Here is a 21464-nt window from a genome sequence, read left to right as displayed (position 1 = left end):
ATGTAGTGGAATCTACTTTACAACAATAGCTTTATTTCACCTATAAATATTAAATGCTACTCCAATTTTAGACATAAATTTTTCACCCTACTTGGAACCAAATAGGAGCTGTCATCTGGGGCTCCCTCCCTGTGTGGTTTAAATCATTGATGTGACTCTAATTGTAACCCCTGGAAATATTTTTGAAGACAGCATCACTCAAGACATTTTACACAGTACAGAACTGTTTCTCATGAAAAAAAAGAAGAAGAAGGAGAAGAAAAAAAATAAGAAGGAAAAAGAAAAAAAGAAGAGACTTTTCCAGTAATATACTGAAAAATTGCCTGTCAAATGAACAAGCTGTGTGAACAAATTTAGCTCTTTGGACTACCCTCTACGGTTAGAACTTAACTGCATATAACTTACATATATATAGATCTATAAATCATAAATATATATATAAAAATATATAAATTCAATAAAATTCTTTTTGTAAGTCAAATTTCCCTCAAAGTTTTGAAGAAAGCTCTGACTAGAGAACACATTTGTGTCACATCACTCCAGTAACATCTTCTGTGGCCTATGTGTTCGTATCTCCTCATTTTTATTTCCAAGTGTAAAATTAAGATACAGAAGCTCAAATAACGTGGACATAAAAATATCCCTGTTAAAGAAGCATGTCCTTGTTACTGTTGAGTTGGCAAGAAAAAAAGATCAATGACTGACATGGCAGAAGACACAGGTAGAGTTTAGGAAGCAAATTAACATACTTGCTTCTGCTAGTCAGATTGACTTTACATAAGATTCACTAAGAACATTTATATTTATCCATTAATATTTTTTAAAAGGCAAGAACTTGAAAGCTATTCTTTACCCCACCCTCTAGACTGAGTTCTTATCCTCAGATGAACTTTATTTTTTGACCAGCTCACTAATTATGATTAAAATCATCGGCCCCTCTAAGCAGCACATAAGCAGTAGAGTTAGCAGCAACGGCAAGACCGGCCTTAATTGGTCCACTTACATAAAAAAGTAAACCCATGAAACGACTAAATATAAGTTTCTGGCATATCTTTTCTTAGTGCTACAGTAAAATGAGGTAGAACAGAGTGAGAATCCAGCTGATTTGCACAGAAATCTGTGCCAATGTATTTTCTAGTGACTGCTCTTCAAAGCAGGAATGGAGACGCACAAATACTGTGGTCTGCAGTTCAGGATTCCAAAATATCCACTAAATCAGACAATCTCCACTAGGTGAATAATGAAGTGGCATCAGGCCATTTTTTTTTTTAATGGTTTGTAAGATAAAATTCACCATTAGTAAGAAAAGAGACAGGTTGCTGGAACACTAACCTTTTTCTTTGGGTCCCATTGCTTTAACTATTTGTGATCCAGCAGGAAACTAAACTATGCCCGCGAGCCAGCAAGACAGGCTCAGCATCACTCCGATGGTTTACGTGGGCTCGCTCGGTGGTGTCAGAATAGAACTTAGAAATCACAGCTTCAATAAATGAACAATGATTATCTGGGGTCTGAAGCTGCTAGGAGAGGGAAAAATAAAAGAGGAGGGAAAAAAAAAAGATAAAGGAAAATAAAAAGAGAAAGGAAAAGGAAAAAAAAAAAAAAGAAGAAGAGTTAAAAAATAATAGAAGACGCTAGAGTCTTTCCCAAGAGCAATTGCCCTTTCTGGCAGGAAGGGGTAAAAATAGAGGCAGCTCATTAATATGTCTTGGCAGTGCTTAATGGCAGCTGGTCTGAAGAGTTAGATCAGTGGGTCTTTCCAGCAGTACTCCCGGACCACTGCCAGCAGGTGTTGCTGTGTGCAACAAAATGAAAAGAAGTGGAGGGGTGGGGAGAAAAATATTTATAAAGAGAGAAATAGGTGTGAAAAAAAAAATTAGTCACTGAGTAAAGCTTTCATTAGGCCTTTGGTAAAGCTATACACAAATTCCCCGAGGCAATAGGGAGCATGGTTTGAAATGAATAATGCTTTTCACTTCTCCTAATCTCCTTTCAGAAGTTATCCTGCGCTATAAATCACATACGTGTATGCTGTGCTGCACTCGGGAGCCTTCGCTTTGCTTTTTTTGTTTTGTGGTCAGAGACCACACAGTTTCGCACTGGGAATTCTCTGCCCCGCTGCTGTTGTGGGAGAAGCTGTGGAGGGAGAGACTGGGTGCTGCATGGGCAGGGCTGTGATGGTCAGCAGCTGCCGCACCAGCTGCTGCCAGCGGAGCCCCGCGCTGCTTCCAGTCCAAGGAGAAGATAACTCTGTTACTTTCCGGGCAGCTTTTCCACTCTCTGTTAAACCAGTGCAATACAAGATCTCTTGCTGAGCATATGTCTGCTGCCAGATTACAACAGGCACTGCACTGCCAGTATGCAGCTAATTTCAAAGAGTTTTAGGGGACCAGTTAAAACCAAATTCAGTCTGGTCCCGAGAAAAGTAGAATTTCGTGCTGGAAAAGTTCTTTGCCAAAGCTCAGTGTTAGGATCTCCATTAAAAGTATGATCCTGCCAATAATGCTCATTATTATTTTTTATTTTTTCAAGCATGCCTCTTGCTGTCCTTGAAGTGAAAAGACAAGGGGGGAAAAAAGAAAATCAGAAGGAAAACAATCCCTGTTCTTTGTAACAAACTGGAACCACCACCGTCGGACTGCAGGAAAGCTACTGAAACCTGTTTCAAGAGGCTTCAATCCACAACATGTTACAGCCTGGAAACTTATTATATGCATATTAAACCTGGGAAACGAAACAACCTATCTGGTCATATGTTTCCCATTAACTCCTGATTTTTTGCTCATTCTACCAAAGCTGTTGTGTGAATAGAGCACACACACCAGTTGGAATCACTGCTGCTATAAGGACTCCCTGGCATCACTGTCAATTGAAAATTCTCAATCTTTCTTCTCTGATCCAGATCAGCCATATTCCAAGACAGATTAAACCTACATTACCAACAGGGCATAAAAATACAATTAGAAGTACAACTCAGGCCAAAAGAAAACAACAAAAATTAAAAAAGGAAGAAACCAAACCAAAAAAACCCTGAAGGATGGGGATTTTCTGGTAACCAGTGGGTGTTTTGAATGAGTAAAGACTGCATGATCATGCCATTTGTCATAAATGGTAGGACATAAAGCCAGCTATTATGTGTGTTTAAGAAATCAGATGGATTTTGGATTTACTTTTGACCATATATATAGATATACACACACATATATATGTGTGTGTGTCTCTATATATAACTTCTGTACTGCGTAATTGCCATACAGTTATTTCTGGTTTGCACTATTGTAAACTGAAATAAAAACTGCATTTTATTTTACTCCACATGTGTTAATATCACACTCACAATAAAAAGAAAAAAAAAAGAGTAACCTGTCATTCACTGTAACTTATTTTTAGAGGTCTAAACAGTTTTTAATAGTGTGATGCAATCTGCACATCAAGAAGCCAGGAGATTTGGGCAGGAGCAATATGATTCATTTTTTTTTTTAAGGGATCACCAGGTTAACATATTTACAATAAAGACTGAATGAAAAAAACAACAACCACCAACCAACCAAATAAAATCATACACAGAAAAAGGATCCTTAAGCAAATGCATTTCCCTGAATTTGAAAAGCATCCAAATTTGCAAATAGATGATGTGGTATACCCTGAGGCATGAAAGAAGAAGAAAACAATTTGCAAACTGGTAATTAAGTATCTGGCAAATACTGCATTTGAACTAAATCAGTGATATCTACATCTAATAATATCTATATCCAGCTATGCATTAAAACAAGTTACAATGTGTCTTCCTGACTCACAATGTTTGCTTTCAGTCTGATTTTAAGTTTTATTCTTTAAATGGCTACAGAGATCACCACTGTAAGTTTAATCCACGATATTTTGTCATTGTAGACAATTAGGAGTTTCCATTAGATAATTACCAGAAGTATGTCTCATACAGGAAAAACAGTCAATTGCGGATGTAACAGAATGAGCCAATCCAGCACAGTGATCCGGCCCACTTACTTTTGACAGACACTCGATGTGAGTGTACACATGAGAAGTACAGTATAAAGCTTCGCATGATAAATGCCACCAAGAGGAACTTCAGCAGTTCCTAATGCACAGTACAGCAGCCTCCTCCTGAGAGTCAGGACTAGAGAGGTAAAACTTTACATCAGCTTTTCTCTTTTAAAACTGAAACTTTTCATTCCTGTGCATGCTGTTGCCTACTGCTAGGGCTGTGTGGAATGAATGCAGAGACAGAGCTTTGCAGCTCAGGTGATTTTATAGAAGGAGCCTGAAGCACCATTTCTATACTGATTCGAGCGCTGTGTGTTTCTGCACATAGATGAATGTATGGATGTGAGTACAGATGAACCAGATAGCAGCGGTAGCAGCAGACTTGCTTTTAGAAAACAGTGGCTTGGGGAAAGTTATGCTTTAATGTTAAATCTGTCATCATCATGGCATGCAAGTAAAATATGCTGTACCTATATGCAAGAGAGATTGTGTGTGATAAGTGTACCTGTTATATATGGCGAGTAACGTATACCCCACAGCAAGAACCCCATTATACTTATCTGTATTTTACATTGATTTATGCTTATCCCTTACTTTTCATCAGGCATTGGTGGGATAGGTGCTACATTAGAACTATAAATAACTCCTTTAATTATGTCATCTGTTAGTACATCTAATTATGAATGCATATTTTCATCTGAAATTATTTTTTCGTCCAATTAAACTTTTAGTTCTATTTCAAGCTGAGTTTCAGACTTTGTATAATTACAACAGACTTTGGGCTGTTCACAAGATCCAAGAAATTTAGATGTATTATAGTGAGGTTTGTGTTACAAAGATGTGTTTATAAGAATGGCTGCAGGGTTTATAATGCTGACAGACCCGTAAGTGTAACAGCATATAACAGTATAGCAACTGAGGTCAGTAAAATGCAGATGAGGGGGTACTGTGGATGCCTTATAACAGTGAAAGACTTATAAAAGAGCTTAATTGAAAAGGACTTGCAATATATTACATTTGTAGAACTTGCGCTGATTGTTCAGTTACCTCTGCATGTTTCATTCCTCGCCTGTCTCTCTGCCCATGTGCCTGTAGTCATCTCATGGAAATTGGAGACATTACAATGCTTGTATTTAGAAATTACTTTCTTTCCACTAAAATACAATGGTTGATGGTAGTATAGTGAAAGTGGAATAGTTGCTGGTTAGGAGAAGACAGAGGTGAGTGAGAGTGAAAGGAAGGAAAAGAAAGAGCAGAAGCTGTTCTAAGAAAATTAGCATGAGTTAAAGTCTGGAGGAAAAGAACCTTAAAAGTTAGAGCCTATCAGCTGTAGTTTTGCTATTTTCCATTACCAAGTTGAAATGTGAGGGAGTTTGCTGACTTCACCCTTGCTAGGTAATGAACAGAAAAGAGAGGCTACAGAATGTAAAGGCAACATAGAGGCATGGCAGTGACACGGGGAATGCCTTTTCACTGCACAGCAAAACCTTCATGGGCATACATAAACTGGCAAGGGTTTACCTTGAAACTCTGGCTCCTGGCGATGTTTTAGATTGCTTTTCATTCCCCATCACTTATTCTCATATTATGATTGCTCTGTGTGGTTTAAGTGCATGACACAAAAAGTGCCTTCTAATAACAATGAGCCAAATGTAGAAGATCTTACTCAGCCTTCACTCAGACAGAATTATTATTGGCATTGATGAGGGATTTGCCTGAGTCAGGAGTATGATTTGGCCAGATGACATGTAACACTTTGCACCTTCAAAGCATTTTTCAGACATTACTCGATTAACCCCAAACCTAAATATATCTTCCTGAGAACTTCTAGGCACAGACTAGAAGAGAAGTAGGGATGTTTCTGCTGCGAGGGCACTACCTTAGCATGCCACAGATATGTGCTGCACCATCTCCTGTTTAGGCTCTCAGTGCCTGGCTGCACACTGTAGCTGAAGGGTGTATCATGTATTCTATAGCCCTCCAAACAACAGTCTTATTTTGCTACCACCAGATCTCCTGCCAGTGTTGATAACCTCCAGCATTTAGAAGTGAGCAAAAAACATCTTTTCTCTTCTACTCAAGGCAGAATAATGTTCTGCCCAAAATATTGGGAGCCTTTGCCCTCATCCCCATCTCTAACAACACAGAACAGGACCAAGAGCAAGGTGCTTGTTAGTAAAAGGTTTCACTCCATTCATTCATTCATGTTCCCTCTGCTTAGTTAAGCCAGTGAGACTGTTGAAGGAATAAAACAAACAAGAAAAAAAAAAGGAGGAAAGAAGGAAAAAAAATAAAGAAAGAAGGGGGGGGAAAGGGGGGGGGGTGTGTGAAGGGGGGAGAGGGAATGACAGCCGAGGGGAGCCAGGAGGGTCTAATAGAGCTAAGATAGAAAAAAGAAAGAGAGGAAAAAAGAGTAAATTTACAGGAATGAAAAGAGATTTTAGAAAGGGGGGAGGGCAGAAACCACGAGTAGTGATATTTGAAGAGAGGTGTGTGTTAGGGGAGCAATGAGCATAAGGAAGCCAGCCTGCCTGTTCCTCCCCCTTCCTAATCATAGCCTTTACTCACAGACAAAACTCCCTCCCTCTCTCATTCACTCACTCACTTTAGGCCAATCCGTCCTCTCTCTCTCTCCCCCTCTCTCTGTGTCTCTCTCCTACTCTGAGACAGAGTCAGAACTCTTCTCCCTGACAGCCACAAACATCTACAGCACTTATTGCATTCAGAGAGGGAACCTGCAAACAAAACTTCACAGAAAACTTTTGGTTCTTGTTCCAGAGAATTTGCTGAAGAGAAGGAAAAACAAACATACAAACAAACAAACCAAACCAGCCCCAAAAAAACTGTGCGTGAAGGGGGAGGAAAAGCAGGGCCTTTTAAAAAGGGAATCACAACAACTTTTGCTGCCAGGATGCCTTTGCTTTGGAAGAGAGGATTTTTGTTGGTGCTTTGCTGGATTATAGTGAGGAGTTCCCCAACCCCAGGATCCGAGGGGCACAGTTCAGTCACTGACTGTCCATCATGTGCCCTTGCCACGCTCTCAAAGGATGTGCCCAGCTCACAGCCTGAGATGGTGGAAGCAGTAAAGAAGCACATTCTGAACATGTTGCACTTGAGGGACAGACCTAATATTACCCAGCCGGTGCCCAAGGCAGCACTTTTAAATGCCATCAAAAAGCTCCACGTGGGAAAGGTGGGAGAGGATGGTTATGTGGAAATAGAGGATGATGTTGGAAGAAGAGCCGAAATGAATGAAGTTGTGGAGCAAACTTCAGAAATCATCACTTTTGCAGAATCAGGTGAGTGCTTAAAAAACAAAACTGTAAAATATCCTTTGTGCCAGAGCTGCAATTAACTTATTTTCTTCTCCTCAGCAATAATGTTTTCTGCAAGGTTGTAGGATGAAACCTGGGGGAAGGGGGGAGGAGGAATGGTGGGGGTGGGGGGGACAGGACTCTGAAGGAATTTGATTTTTTCTGACTTAGTCTTGGCTACAGATTACACTTGCTAAGCATAGGCAGCCACACAGGGAGGAAGCTCTCTAACCAATCTTGAGCAGAAAGTCGGGCTGCAGCGGGGTCCTCCAAACTGTGTCTGTGAAACCAGAGTACTTGCAGTAAAGTACTGGGTTGCAGAGCCGTGGTGGTGAAAGAAAAAGAGCTGAAACCTTTTGGGGAGCTTATCAAGAGAGAAAGTGAGCTGCAAACTACTTGAGAAACAACCCTTTCATGTAAAAATTACAGTGGAATTTGCAAAATTAGATGAAGCAGCTTTAACTTTCAGAAGTGAGAGAGCTTTTTTTGTGTTTTGTTTGGGTTTGCCTTTTTCTTCTTTTTTTTTTTTTTTCTTTTTCTTTCTAATTTAACACAGCATCTTCAGCAAGAAAGAGTTGCAGGGACTGTCAGATGACTTCAATAGAACCGGACAAGTTCCTGTAGCTGATCCAATTTGTAATGCAGACTTCTGCATATGGGGGGGGGGGAGATTCTGCCTCTAAAACAGTCCTGCCAAAAAAATACAACCTTGGTAGGGTGTATTTTGAACTCTTTCACAGCTCTCTTTTCCCTAACTCTTACACAGTAAGAGCTCGGATATTTACTTAGTAATGGCTTGAGACTCACATCAGCTGCCTATAGGAAACAGCTCTGAAGTTGTACTTTACAGTCTTGTTCCCATCTGAGTGGGTTGAGACCCCTTTTTAATGCAATGTATTTGTGCGTGCATATATATCTGTTAGCATATGTGAGCATGTTTATATATGCATCCATAGCAGTATCTTGCAGTAACTCTATCATCTAACTAACAGCAACTTTTTATGATGCTGTCTAGCCAAAGCATTTTTCCTGTTGCCAAGACGGTTTTAAAAGAATGTCATTGTTTTGTTTGGTACAGCATATGGTAGGCAAAGTATGCAAAGGAACTCCAAGCATTTTTGTTTAAAAGTTTGCTGCAGCAGTATAAACAATTAAGACAACACTCAGAGTTTCCAGTCCTGAAAACCTGTTGACTCAGATGTTCTGTTTGCAGGGAAGCCATGCACAAGAAGTGTGCATGCTTTTAAGAGCAGACATTCCTGCAGGCTGTCCGATTTCCCACTGTACAAGGAGCCCTTGCCCCTTGTCATTATATACATTATTGGCTCTTTCACTACAAAAGCTCAGGCTTTTTAGCTCTTCCATCCCCTCCATTTCAGAAAACAGGCAGAAGGTATCAATGCTCGCAGTCATGAGAAGCAGAGGCAGCTCGGCGTTAGTTTAGAACTGAGTTTTTAAGAGCAAAGAAATCTCTGAGCTGTCTATGAGTCGGATTCCCCACCTGGTTCTCAGCAGCTCGCTCTGAGCACAGTGAAACACATATGGCATGAGCAGTGGTCTCTCTTCACTGTGTGAGTCCCAATCATTTGTAAACACATTATTGTCTCTCCTGAGCTCTGACACAAAGGAATTTGGAATTTGATATATGCCTACTCAGTACGACACCCTCCAACCGTGGCTCCCCAAGCCATTGGCTCTGGGGGTCACGTGAGCAGTGCAGATTGTGCCATTGCCCACATGCTGGCCACTGGTGCAGCCATGGATCCCCAGCGCTGGCACCTCTGCACCGCGCGCAGCACTGTCCCACCGCTGCCAGCCAAAGCCATTTAGGGAGACACGCTATGGAGTTGCGCAGCTGGAGGACAGGGGCAGCTGCTGTAGTTCCCATGCCTTTTCTTCCCTGCTGCTCTTCTTCAGCTTCCTGCTAAGCCCATCCTGGAAGCCAAGGCAGTAGGGCTGCTATGGCCTTTTTTTCCCCTACCTCATACCTACTAGGCTTTGATTTGAGAGGAGGGAGGAACAAATTAGCAACCTAGAAACTAAGCTCTAGGGCTTGGGCTTATAATGGAAATGGCATCTCCACTCTATGAAGTGGCTTCAGACTATGACAACGTATTTTTCAACTTCAGCCATCCATATCTGGTATCTTGCTAAGAGCAGAAGATCTACCACACTGTACAGGTGCCAATGCTGCCACAACTTAAGCAAACTCTGCCTAGGATCTCTTCCACTCAAGGCACCAAGCAGTATTACATGTCAAATATTAAAGCAGTATTGTATTTCCTGTTGAGCAAGGTGAGGCAGAAAGAAGACAAGCAACATGTTACATAGGAAGTAAGAGTTTAAAAAGACAGGGATAGAATATAGCTATATGGACAGCCCCCACTTTTTACTTTGTGGGAACTGGGAAGAGTATGGATAAGTTGAAAACACTAGGAGGGAGAATAAACATGCTCTTCACACAGTCAGGTTAATGTTCCCCCTGCTTTTAATGTGAAACTCACTCTATCTCGAAAGAGGGCAATAGTTAATCAATGAAAACGAATGGAAACACCTCAGATTGTATCAAATAAAGGTCTATGGGAGGAGAATTAAGACTTTAGGCTTTCTGTTCCTTTGGGTATGACCTGACATAAACCAGCCATTCCCTCCACCTTTCAGAAGCCACATTTACTACTCGCCTTTATAAAAAAAGTAGTATTTCCATCTTTCATCAGCTGTATCCTCAGACATACAATGAAGTGGAGTGAATGAACAAATAGTGCCCTGTGCACATGGCTCTGGTCTGAGACTGCTATTTTCTAAAACAGACCCAAATTTGAATGAGCACAGGCTTCAGACAATTAGAGAGGAAACTAACTGCAGTGAACTTGTCTGCAGCACAGGTGTAGTTATGTCCAGGAAATCAGCAAAATAGTTGGCAGGTAGTTTTCACAGCTAACAAATCCAGGCAGATCTTTGCAAAACTAATGACCAAGAGTATTGGGCAAAGGTTTACAAATGCACCCTACTGTCCTTTGGCACTCTTACAAGTAAAACATGAAAATGATTTTCTACTTGCATATCAAACTGAGATTACTAACCTCGATTAGTTCTGCTATGAGGGTAGCTGTGCCAGAGCTCTGTGGGTTACTTCAAGGACTTAAACATAGTCTTTTGAGGAGAGGGGTCATATAATTTTATGACAGGCAAATCCAACAGGTTCCATAACTGAGATACCCAATGCTCATAAAATGTGGTTGGCTACTAACTCTTTCATTATTTCAAGTAGATAGCTTATTAGGCAGACCTGGGATTCTGCCAGGTCTATTTGATTCTGGCAACTAAACTACCAATGAAATGGATTGCTAACATCTGCCCCCAAGAAGGTGATAGGAATTACTGGATGGAAACACCAAAATCCTAGGGCTTTTTGTTAGGAGATCTGTCAGGGAAAAAAAAGAGAACTTTGACAGCTTTTTAGACCGCTTCTGCCTTTTTGTATGACTGTGTGCTGAACCCAGGGTGAACCCAGCTGATGGTGTGATGCTTGCTGCCTTGTTCAGGCCCATGTGTGTACACACACTCGCCTTTTTCTAGAAAGATGCCTGCTCCTATGCTGCCAGGCTGGCAGTGCAGGAGGAAACAAGGATGGGTCGCCTGTGCCTCTTTAAATCACTTCCTCAGTTGGAAAGCAAACATCTTTAAGGGCACAGGTATCCGTGCTGAATGAGGAATGGCCACGAGAGGGCACACTCCAAAGGCTTTTTGCTCCACACAAGGCAACCTTCCTGCAGACTCCTGTTTTACCTAATTGGATCCTGAGTCCCGGAGATCTTTATGCTTATCTGCAGCTTCTCTGAGTGGAGCTCTTGTTTCTCTCTCCTAGTTTATTTAAAAGGCAGAGATTCACTGGAGTGAAAGACTGCAAGTAAAATAATGCAGGAAGGAAACAGGCAAATAGAAAGGGGAGAAAGATACATTGATGGATGCTAGAAGTTCCAGAAATCGAGAGAGATCAGAAATTATCATTATTAGTTTTTACAGAATACTGAGAAATGTGACTGTGAATCATCATCTGAGCTGATTTTCTCACATCTTTTTTTAATGCAGTCTCCTCGGTTTTAGAAAACAAGCCTATTTCCCCTTGTTTTTTTTCTCTCCTTTGGCATACTGTAGCAAATGAAAGCAAGTTACTTCCAGAAGAAGAAAGCTATTGTGTATTAATCTGTTTCGTTGCAACAAAATGTGAGAATTCAGGGAGATTGGTTGGAGAACGACTTGAGAAAGAGCAGATGGATCTGAGATGGTGGGAACCAGTTTTACAAAAAGATACCTGAGAGAGAGGGAAACAGAAAGTATTCTCTGTGTGTCCATCTGTGTGTTGTAGGCAGATGCAGTTGGCAATAGCTGGATAAGCAGTTGTCTGTATGTGTGCATGAGCACACACACGTCCATACATATGGTATGCCGAGGTGGACATCCTCATATACCTGTGGAGCTGTACCAGCACTGCTGTAAGATGAAAAGATTCCTGCAGATGCAGCAGTGTGCATTCATGTGCTGTGTGCAGGATGTGTCTATGCTGCCTATCTGTACTTGAGCTGTGCTGAGGAGTTCTTCTATCTGGACATGTCTGTGTGGGTATGAAGAAGCAATCTCATTTAATGCAAGAGAGCTTTGCAAGACTGATTTAGGGTTCAGGCTTGGTCTACTGGAAGCAATTGGAAGCTCTGTTATTAATTTCAGTGGGCTTGGGATTTAGGCCTTAGTGCATAGAAATTAAATATTTTAATGAAAACAGACTGGCAGCTTCTGATCCACTTAAGTTTAGAATTTAAAACAAATTATTACAAGCCTGTAACAGCAAAACCCAAACAAACTACTCTCTCTTTTATGAAAGACAAAGATTTGGTGTTGCATTTTGTTTGAAACGTGTTATTGGAGCAAGTGATTCTAAACTTTGCAAAAAATCAAGTAACAAAAAACCTTCAACCAAACAAACACCTTTTTTGTTTCTAAATATTTAAAGCCCTGTGGGGGAAGGGCTTTCAATTTGGAAAGAACTCTAGGCTGTGGATGTAAAGTGCTTCCCTCCTAACAAAATAGCCGAGGAAAGTCAAGGTTCACCAGGACTGAAGTATTTCACATTCTGAATGATCTTGTAAATGCCCCTTCGGGTTAACTTTTCAAGAAAATGTATTTAAATAAGGTCGTTGTTGCTTTTTCACCCACGAATGCTCAGGGAATAGGGTTTTTTCCCTGGTTTTCCTTTTTAATTTATGCTTTCTTACAACAGCGCCAACAAAACAAAACTCGTTTTGCTGGCAACAAAGGCTATGTGGACATAAAGAGAAGGTGCTTACTATTTGTATCCTAATTACCCCCCCGTCCCCCTTTGTAAAAGGCAACAGGCAGGCAGTGAGGGAGCAGAAATGAAAGCACACAACCTGGATGACCAGTCACATACGAGCCGGGATGAACGGCTGGAATAAATCTTTTGCTAGTGATCCATAGGCTGAAATGCCTTCGCAGAAATGGCCACTGAATAACGGCGGTAATGACACATTTGTAATCATCAGCCTGCCTAGGGGATAATTGCCAGATGATAACAGTGCTAAATTCACTGGATAAATTCGATGCTGTGAACAATTCGCCTAGCTCTAGTGGTCACTCATTAGTAAACATTTTGAGCAATTATCTCTCAATAACCATGCTCTTCTCTTCGCTCTCTTTAGAGGAACCTTTCTAGTAACCTATTTTTTTTTCTGTCTCCTGGGGAACGGAAATGAGAAGTGAAGAGAAGGATGCTTTTGAATGTAATTACAGATTGGCACGCAGTACAAATTCCCCCAAATCTAAACATAGGCAGTAGTAAAGTTAGCAACTAAAAAAGGAAAAAAAGCTTGCTTTGTATGGAAAAACAGTTCACTTACAGTATAACGTAAAAACAGTTCGAAATGAAGGAGTGGTGAACATGGAAATTTAAAGTAACAGCACCTTCTTACACAGGAGGCATTTTTCAAAGGAAAATTTAAATAGTGCCTATCAAGGGAAAGGAAGAATAAGTCATAATGGCAAAAAGGATAATAGCTTTCATTACAAAAAAAAAAAACCACAGCCTTAATCATTTAACTCTATGTAGTTTAAACAATAAAGGTAATTTTAAGTATCTTAGCATTTTACTTAAAAAAAAAAAGAGATCTTCTCTATTTTATACCTTAGACTCTACCTACTATATGCAAAGAGCTTGAGCTAACAAGGCTTGATCCTGAATCACACTGCAAATAAATGAGCTCTGGCTGCACGGTCCAAGCCATAGAAGGGTCCTTAACCTCAGATGAAGAGCCAGAGGCTCCAGCTGCGAGCCCAGCACCAGCTACCTCACACAGGGTTGCCCTCACCAGTCACCCCATGCCCGGTCCTGCCAGGGCTCTGTCAACCCCTCCAAGCCTTCTTGCGTGGTGTCTGTCACCAAGCGCCTTGTGGGAGCAGAGGTGCGGAGGAGGGTACCTGTGCCGGCCTCCTTCTGCTTCCATCTTCAGGTTTCTCTCCAAAAAAGGTGTGCGAACACCGCTGAAGAGAAAACCAGATAGGAGCAAACGCTCACGCTATATACACTGATGCTAGGCTTTCTTTCCATTCTGTAACTCCTTCCATTAAACCTTTTACCATATATGCACTACTTCTTATGGCCTGTGTTTTTAACCATTGCTCACAGCATCTGCCCGTGTCACTCGCACGGCGAGACTGCTCTCTCGGCACCACAGCCCTCTTCCTGGAAGGGACCTTGCTCAGCAGTAAAGCTGAGGTGGCCTCTCCAAGGCTTTAGGAAGGGGAGATGAGGAAAAGCAATCAAAGGGGGCCCATAGTAATCCCTCATCTCCTTTTTCAGCTGCTTTCTGCTATCATAACAATCCAGGCTGTTGACATCGCCGTTTATACGAGCATGGAAGTGATGAAGGCATTACCGCTGTTGGGCTGTGGGTCTTTTCCGCAGGAGTCAGGCAGGAGGAGCAGGATGATCAGAAATGAAAAAAGACCCTTGCAAATCAACTGTGGCAGATGAAAAGGCAGGCCAAGAGGATAAACAAAGTCTGATTATGGAGGAGATACCATCCCAAATTTTCAGGAAGGTCTCCTTTTAGCTTTCATTTAGATGAAGAGTATGTATTTCCAAAGCTTTGAAGCTGCTAAATCCCTCAGCAATATTTGGAGAAAATCAAGTACAGTGATTCTTTGTCTCAGAACACTTGAAGAATTCATTTTATTGTAGCACCGAACCTTTTGGAAATAGAGATCCTGTTATAAAATTTATGTGTACGGATAAGAAGCCAGATCCAGAGATCTCAACTCGGTTTTAGCGTAGGCCCAACTCGGATTTCAAAACGAGCTTGCCTGAGCAGAGTGACCTTGTAAAAAGGGCAGGATTCATACCATTTGTGCTGTGTGATCGTAACAAACTCCTTGTGAATGTGGAGAGAATTCAGAAAAGCTTGGGTTTGCCCTAATGTGAAAGCTTGCTTTTTATCCCCAACTTCGCAGCATTCCCAGTCTCCTAAAAAGATCTGTGAAAAAGGAAGGAGGTTTTTTTTAATTGCTATAAAACTTTTTATTAGCTATGGCAGGTTTGAGGACTCAGGATTTTTGTTTTGTCCAGAAATATCAGGCTCGTTTAAAGCTTCTTGCGCCTTTTTTTCTTTAGAGTGGACCGTCTGTGTGTGCAAATGTTGCTGAGCGCATCCACAGAGGCTGTCACTGTAACTAACAACCTACAGCGAGGTTGTTATCCCTGTGTAAGGACATTTCCTACACTACCTTGCTCAAGCTCATTTCCCTCAAAAAGACCAGCAAGCAGTTGGGTATTCTCACGGTAGTATCCTAATATTTGTAGCAATAAGGGAGAATTCAACTTTCACACATACAGGACCATATGTAAAACTAATCGAGAGAGTTCTTGAGGTCCTGTTTTTTTCCGTGTAACATCTCTGGAAAAGCCCAGTTGCACTGCTACACTTCTGGCCAGGGCAGGAGGTAATGTGAATATTTGCTGTTGGAGATATGTCACTTTGTAACTATTTTCAACTCCCACTAGCATGGAAACAGCAGAAGGTGAAATATCATGCATTAGCACTTAGCAGCATTAGGTTATTCTGTGAGGCAGGGCTGGCTGCCTTTCTTGATCAGATGGGCCATACAGCTTCTTCCCTTGCTGAATCCTCTCTGCACAGCCCTGCTGCTTTCTTCAGAGCATGACTAGGCCAGTTTTCTGTGTTCACGTCTAACACAGTTGATCTGCTTATGCACAAGACCTCTCCTGGTGCTAGAGCTGTTCTCTGTGTCCAGCTTGGTACCAGAGTAAGACAGAAGAAGTTTTGCACCTTCCAGCAAGATAGACTCATGCCCCACAGCTCTGGGGAAAGAGAGCAGGTGGGAAGAGGCTACTGGTTCCAGAACACTTTCTGCAGCCTGGTCTAAACCACCTTTTTTCTCTAAAGGTTTTATTGGGTAGGGACAGCAAGCAGAAGGCATTGGATGGAAAGTCTTGGAGGCGGCAACCCACTCCTGACCAGTCTCCTGCTTTCAGCTCCCCCTGAAACACAGATTTACCTCAGAATGGGTTTATTTGGACTGTGCCAAGGAAAAGGATAACCTAAAGTTAGAAGTTTGCGTTAGAAAAAAGAATTGGGGAGGAAAACAAAGCCACAGGCTGATTGGATGGCCCTCAAAGGCCTTAGCTTTATCCATTCTCACAGCACGCTTTGTAACAGATCTGCTTACAAGGCAACCAACCTCTTGAAGCAGACTTTCATTGGAGTGGAGGAATGTCACTGAAGATCTCCTCATAGTCTGCAAGCTGGGCTGGAAGGAGATTAAAGCCTATCAGCTGCCCTTCTGCTCCAACACAACTTCCAGCCATTACTGAATTAATACTATTTCAAAAATAAGAGAAAAGCAGTAACTCCTCTGTGTCTTAGAGTGCTGTCCTCTGGCTCTCTCCTTTTCCCTAAGCAGCTTCCTTTTCTAAGCCATAGTCCCACTGCCGCGTGCAGCTCCCTGAGAAATGAATGCAGCTCACCTTGGAGACTGGCACCGGCAAAGCCTGTGAGAAGCAGTTAACACAAACCATGTGTTTCCCTATCTCAGTGACAGTTAAAATCTACAATTTCACACTCTCACTTAGAAGGAAAACAAACCCAAAACGCTGTGCCCTTTGGCCACTGTAATTCACAAACGTCTGTCCCTTTGACCTGGGAATGCCACCAGGGAAAGCTGGATGTGTCAGTGCCAGGATTTAGCAGAGGAGGAAGGCAACAGGTAGCCCCAGGGCAGCACCGTCTGCCTACAGACTTGACAAAGCCAAAACTCCTAAACCGGCAAGGGAATATGGGGTAGACGGCTCTTGTGATTTTGCCCCACTTCTCTCTCACCTGAGAGCAGAGGAGCAGGGAGATAGTGAGGGAGACTGTACCAGTGGAGCTCAGTGAGAATGGGAAATACAGAGGAGAGCCTTACTGTCACAAGAGCCATTTTTACTGTGTGTGTCCAACAGTTGCAGTTTCGATCACCACTTGCAATGTTCTGGTTCCCTAAGAAGCAGAAACACTGCACAGACAATAGGGTCAACAGCTGGGGGTAGCTCAAGAATAATCTCAATGATAAAGTGATCATTATGAATGCCATGCTTCTGTCTCACTAAGGTCAGATATCTGTGCATCTGTCCACCCAGGCCTCCATGCTGAGGAGGAACAAAAGATGTTAACAGGGCTTTTTCTTCTGTCAAGAAAATATATAAGTACCTCTCTTGAAAAAAATATTACCACCACCAGCCCCCAGCTAATTCATTCTCTCTTAACTTTTTCATGCTCTAGTGATCAAATCATTAAACAGCCCTCATTATTCATTCCAACTTCTGCCAGGGATATGAGCTCTGTATCAGAGAAACACCCCCTCACCATCATAATCATCATCATGACATCTCAGCAAGTTGATACAATTATGCCAGAGAACCATCCCCATAATTATACAGTTCTTTAGCTCGTTTCTCAGTGTATTCACCATTACTATAATCACAGTGTGTTAAATTAAGAACAGGATCTACAGCTAACATCTCACAGGATGAAGAGTCTGCTGCAATTCTGCAATTCTTTCCAATGTAACTCTGCAAAGCTCTCAAAGATGAGGCTCATATTTTAATATTTTATTGTTTTTGAAACTATTGACATCTACAACTTATTTTAAGATGCATGTGAAAAATGGCATGTTAAGGAGACAGAAAATGTATACCCCTTTCCTACACACCTTTCAAAGCATTGCCAAAGAATTGTCAGGGCTGGAACTCACTCTCTAATTCAAGTGATTAGGTAAGGGTTTCTATGCCTGCTGTATGTATAGCCATGGACTGTCTTCACAAAAGCATTTTTACCTTTCAGCTATCAGTGATCAAAAAGACAGCTTAGGCAAATTAGCTCTTAGCAGCTGCTGATGCTCGTTTGCCATGAGATGCTTTACTCAAATGACCGCATCATTACCGAAACAAAATGCTTTGGTTAAAATGTGGTACTGGAAAACAAGAGGTAAAGAAATACTCTTCTAAAGAGGGAGTTTTCACAAAAGGCTGAGGAGGGGATAAGGTGAAGGAAGGCTAGAACAGAAGAACCATAAAAATTTAAAGAGCCAAGTAGGAAACCCTCATGACTGTTGTGAAAGTTAACAGAGCTCTCTTTAGCAGAATGCAAGCAGAGACACTAACAAGTTCTTCCTATTTCCATTTACCAAATCAGGCACAGCCAAGAAAATGTTGCACTTTGAGATTTCCAAGGAAGGCAGTGAATTGTCGGTGGTGGAACATGCTGAAGTGTGGCTCTTTCTGAAGGTCTCGAAGGCCAATCGGAGCAGGACAAAAGTCACCATCCGCCTGTATCAACAGCAACGGCAGCCAAAAGGAAACTCTGAAGGGGCAGAAGATATGGAGGATGGGGGGCTGAAAGGTGAAAGGAATGAGATGCTGATTTCAGAAAAGGCAGTGGACACCCGTAAGAGCACTTGGCACATCTTTCCTGTCTCCAGCAGCGTCCAGAGGCTCTTGGACCAAGGCAAGAGCTCTTTGGATGTGCGGATCGCCTGTGACCTGTGCCAAGAAACTGGAGCCAGCCTGGTGCTACTGGGCAAGAAGAAGAAAAAGGAAGATGATGGGGAAGGGAAAGAAAAGGAGCCTGGAGAATTCACAGGAGAAGAGGAGAAGGAGCAATCGCATCGGCCCTTCCTGATGATGCTTGCCCGGCACTCAGAGGACCGCCAGCACAGGCGGAGACGACGAGGCCTGGAGTGTGACGGCAAAGTCAACATCTGCTGCAAGAAGCAGTTCTTTGTCAGCTTCAAGGACATAGGATGGAGTGACTGGATCATTGCACCTACAGGTTATCACGCCAACTACTGTGAAGGAGAGTGTCCCAGCCATATAGCAGGGACATCTGGTTCATCACTATCTTTCCACTCCACTGTCATCAACCATTACCGCATGCGGGGCCACAGCCCCTTTGCCAACCTCAAGTCGTGTTGCGTGCCCACCAAGCTGCGGCCCATGTCCATGCTCTACTACGATGACGGCCAGAACATCATAAAGAAAGACATCCAGAATATGATTGTGGAGGAGTGTGGCTGTTCATAGACACATGTGTGTGCAAGATCCTTCCCATTACGTTGAGAAGAAAATATATCAAAAGCCCAAGAAGAGGAAAGACCGGACATGGTATAACCTTTCTCGAATGAAACAATCATCAGAAATAAAAGAGAAAAACAAAAGAGAGAGAAAAGAGAAAACAGAAAATAAAAAGACTTGTGGAGGATCAGAAAAGACTTCAGCTATAAAAAGGAAGAAAAAGCTAAGTGAACCCGGGCTTGAATGAGATGCATCTGAATGGCGGTATGGGTTGGGGATTTCCCCTTCCTTTCAGTATGCTCCTTATCTTATGACATAGTATACTAAACCTTAGTTACTACTAGGGGAGTTACGTTCCCTCCCTTAGTTACCCATCAGTTCAAGCCGTGGTAGCAGCTCATCTAACCTGCAGCAATTTGGACTAAGTCCAAACTGTCATTGAAATTCCTTGAAAAGCCACGTGTATGAACACTACATTCACTGGCACTTTCCCCCCCACCCCAGAAAAAAAGTTACCAAGGAACTGAGTAGGTGGATAGTGTTTATGTGTAGATTTATGTGGTTGTGGGTTTATATACATATCTCTATACATACAGACACTATGCACAGACGTATACTAAATGTTGGTAAAGGGTCAATATTGTGCAGGTGTGTACACCTTCATCTTCTGCACTACAGTTACAAAAAAGGAGAATAAAAAAAAAAAGAAAAAAATGAAGAAAAATGAAACAATAATTAAAAAAAAAAAAAGAACAAATGAAAGAATAAATGTTACATTTTGCAAAAGGTGCTTACAACGTTAGAACTATGCAACCTAGTTGGTTTGAAACTGTTTACCTGCGAGAGAAAGAAAAGAAAAAAAAAACAAAAGCAGAAAGACTCTTTTTTTTTTAAATGGAAGTAACTTGTTTTTTTTTTTTTTAAAAACAAACAAAAAAAAATCTTCAGTGAGAGATACTTGAAAGGAATATGTTTGTCCAGTTACTGGAGCCAAACATTTCTATATTTTGTAAAAAAAAAAAAAATTAATGGTTTACTATTTGCACTACAATGGTGTCTGACCTGTCTAATCCTTATTTAACAAATATTTGCAAGGGAGGGTGGTTGGGTGTGGGAGGGGTTGAGAGCTGCACTTATTGTGAGCTATACAAGAACTGCTACAGCACACAAAATCGCTATTTTTATTATTATAATAATAATTATTATTATTTTGTACCTTAAAAATGAATAGACACATACACCAAAGACATTTTGTGAGAGCCTCTAAAAAAGTCTGTTTGTGGTTGGTGCCATTCACTTGTAATAAGTTAGGGTTTGAATTAAGGGTCAGTGGGGTTGATTATATTCAGGCTAGAATACCTGTTAACCAGTTCGGTTCAAATAGTTCCCTCAACAGAATATTGCCATTTGAAGTAAGCCCAGAGAAGCCTTGGGATTTGGACCCATGGTGTTCACATCCAAGGTCTATCCAAACATAATTGTACTTTTGGACCCATGGTGCTCAGATCTGAGATCTGCTGAAGCATAATTGTACGTTTGGACCCACGGTGCTTGGATCTGAGGTCTGTCTAAGCATAATTGTACTCTTTCGCGTGTACAAAACTAAGACTTGATGCACAGCAACTGTGCATTGTTGGAAACAACTCTATACAAGGGACATACATATATATTTCTGTATGTTTATATGTATGCACACACAAGATATAAGCACTTGTGGCTTCACTTGGAGGTTTTTAAAACAATGAATGTTTGTGTGCAAAGCACAGTATGTTAAAAGACTGTTACTACCAAGTGGGAGGCTATGTGTTCGAAGTGGTATTTGCAAGAGAGAAAGCTGAAGTGCTGGTGTACACTTAGAAAGCCTTGTTGCAAAATTGCAAGCAGCTTTGGGCTCTGCCCACCATTGCCCCTGCGAATTCACAGACAATGGCAGTTGTGGTATGGATTGCTGTTTGGAATGCAGTCTTCAGTGAAAAGACTGGCTGTCTCAACAACCGCCCTCGAGCATGACAACTCTTAATGGGTTTGTGTGTTACCTGTAAGACCTAATTTTCAGTGTCAACACCTAACCTGAAGGGTCCAACCCATAGGGCATAGGTAGATAGTTGTTTGGTTGTTTTTTTAAGAAAAAAAAACCCTTCTATCTTTGTCATATTTAAAAGAATGTTACAGTTACAACATTTGTCTTTGGGTAGGGGGAGATGATGAGGGGGAATGGGAGAAACCTTTAGGCCCTGGTTACACCAAGTTTGATAACCCTGAGCCTGGAGCTTCAGATTCTCACAGGTTTGCAAAACCAAGCCCCTGTTAACTGTTTTCTGATGGGATGGAATTCAAAATGCCTGTCTTAGAAAGCAGCATTAATATGGTTCCTCACCTTGCTGAGAGCACAGTGTTAAAAAGAGGTCACAAACGTAGGAAAAGGAAAAAAGGAAAAGGAAAAAAGGAAAAGGAAAAAAGGAAAAGGAAAAAAGGAAAAGGAAAAAAGGAAAAGGAAAAAAGGAAAA

At 41.6% G+C, this 21464-nt stretch overlaps 1 protein-coding gene across 2 annotated transcripts; it reads left to right on the top strand.

Annotated features, from left to right (window-relative positions):
• The first annotated feature begins 4088 nt into the window (after positions 1 to 4088).
• Positions 4089 to 19882, top strand: INHBA (inhibin subunit beta A). Of its 2 annotated transcripts, XM_064169808.1 has the most exons (3): positions 4089 to 4143; positions 6781 to 7301; positions 18080 to 19882. In XM_064169808.1, exons 2-3 carry the CDS (start codon positions 6914 to 6916, stop codon positions 18964 to 18966), a joined length of 1275 nt encoding a protein of 424 aa, XP_064025878.1. In that variant the 5' UTR covers positions 4089 to 4143; positions 6781 to 6913; the 3' UTR covers positions 18967 to 19882. The 2 variants fall into 2 exon arrangements, with proteins under 2 accessions (XP_064025878.1, XP_064025879.1); XM_064169809.1 differs by lacking the exon at positions 4089 to 4143 and having other exon boundaries at positions 6737 to 7301.
• The last annotated feature ends 1582 nt before the right edge of the window (positions 19883 to 21464 follow it).

This window comes from Pogoniulus pusillus, chromosome 32 (genome assembly GCF_015220805.1).
Source record: "Pogoniulus pusillus isolate bPogPus1 chromosome 32, bPogPus1.pri, whole genome shotgun sequence".
NCBI classification, from domain to species: Eukaryota; Metazoa; Chordata; class Aves; order Piciformes; family Lybiidae; genus Pogoniulus; species Pogoniulus pusillus.
The sequence above is the reverse complement of the archived record's forward strand: the minus strand, read 5'-3'. Positions and strand labels throughout refer to the sequence as shown.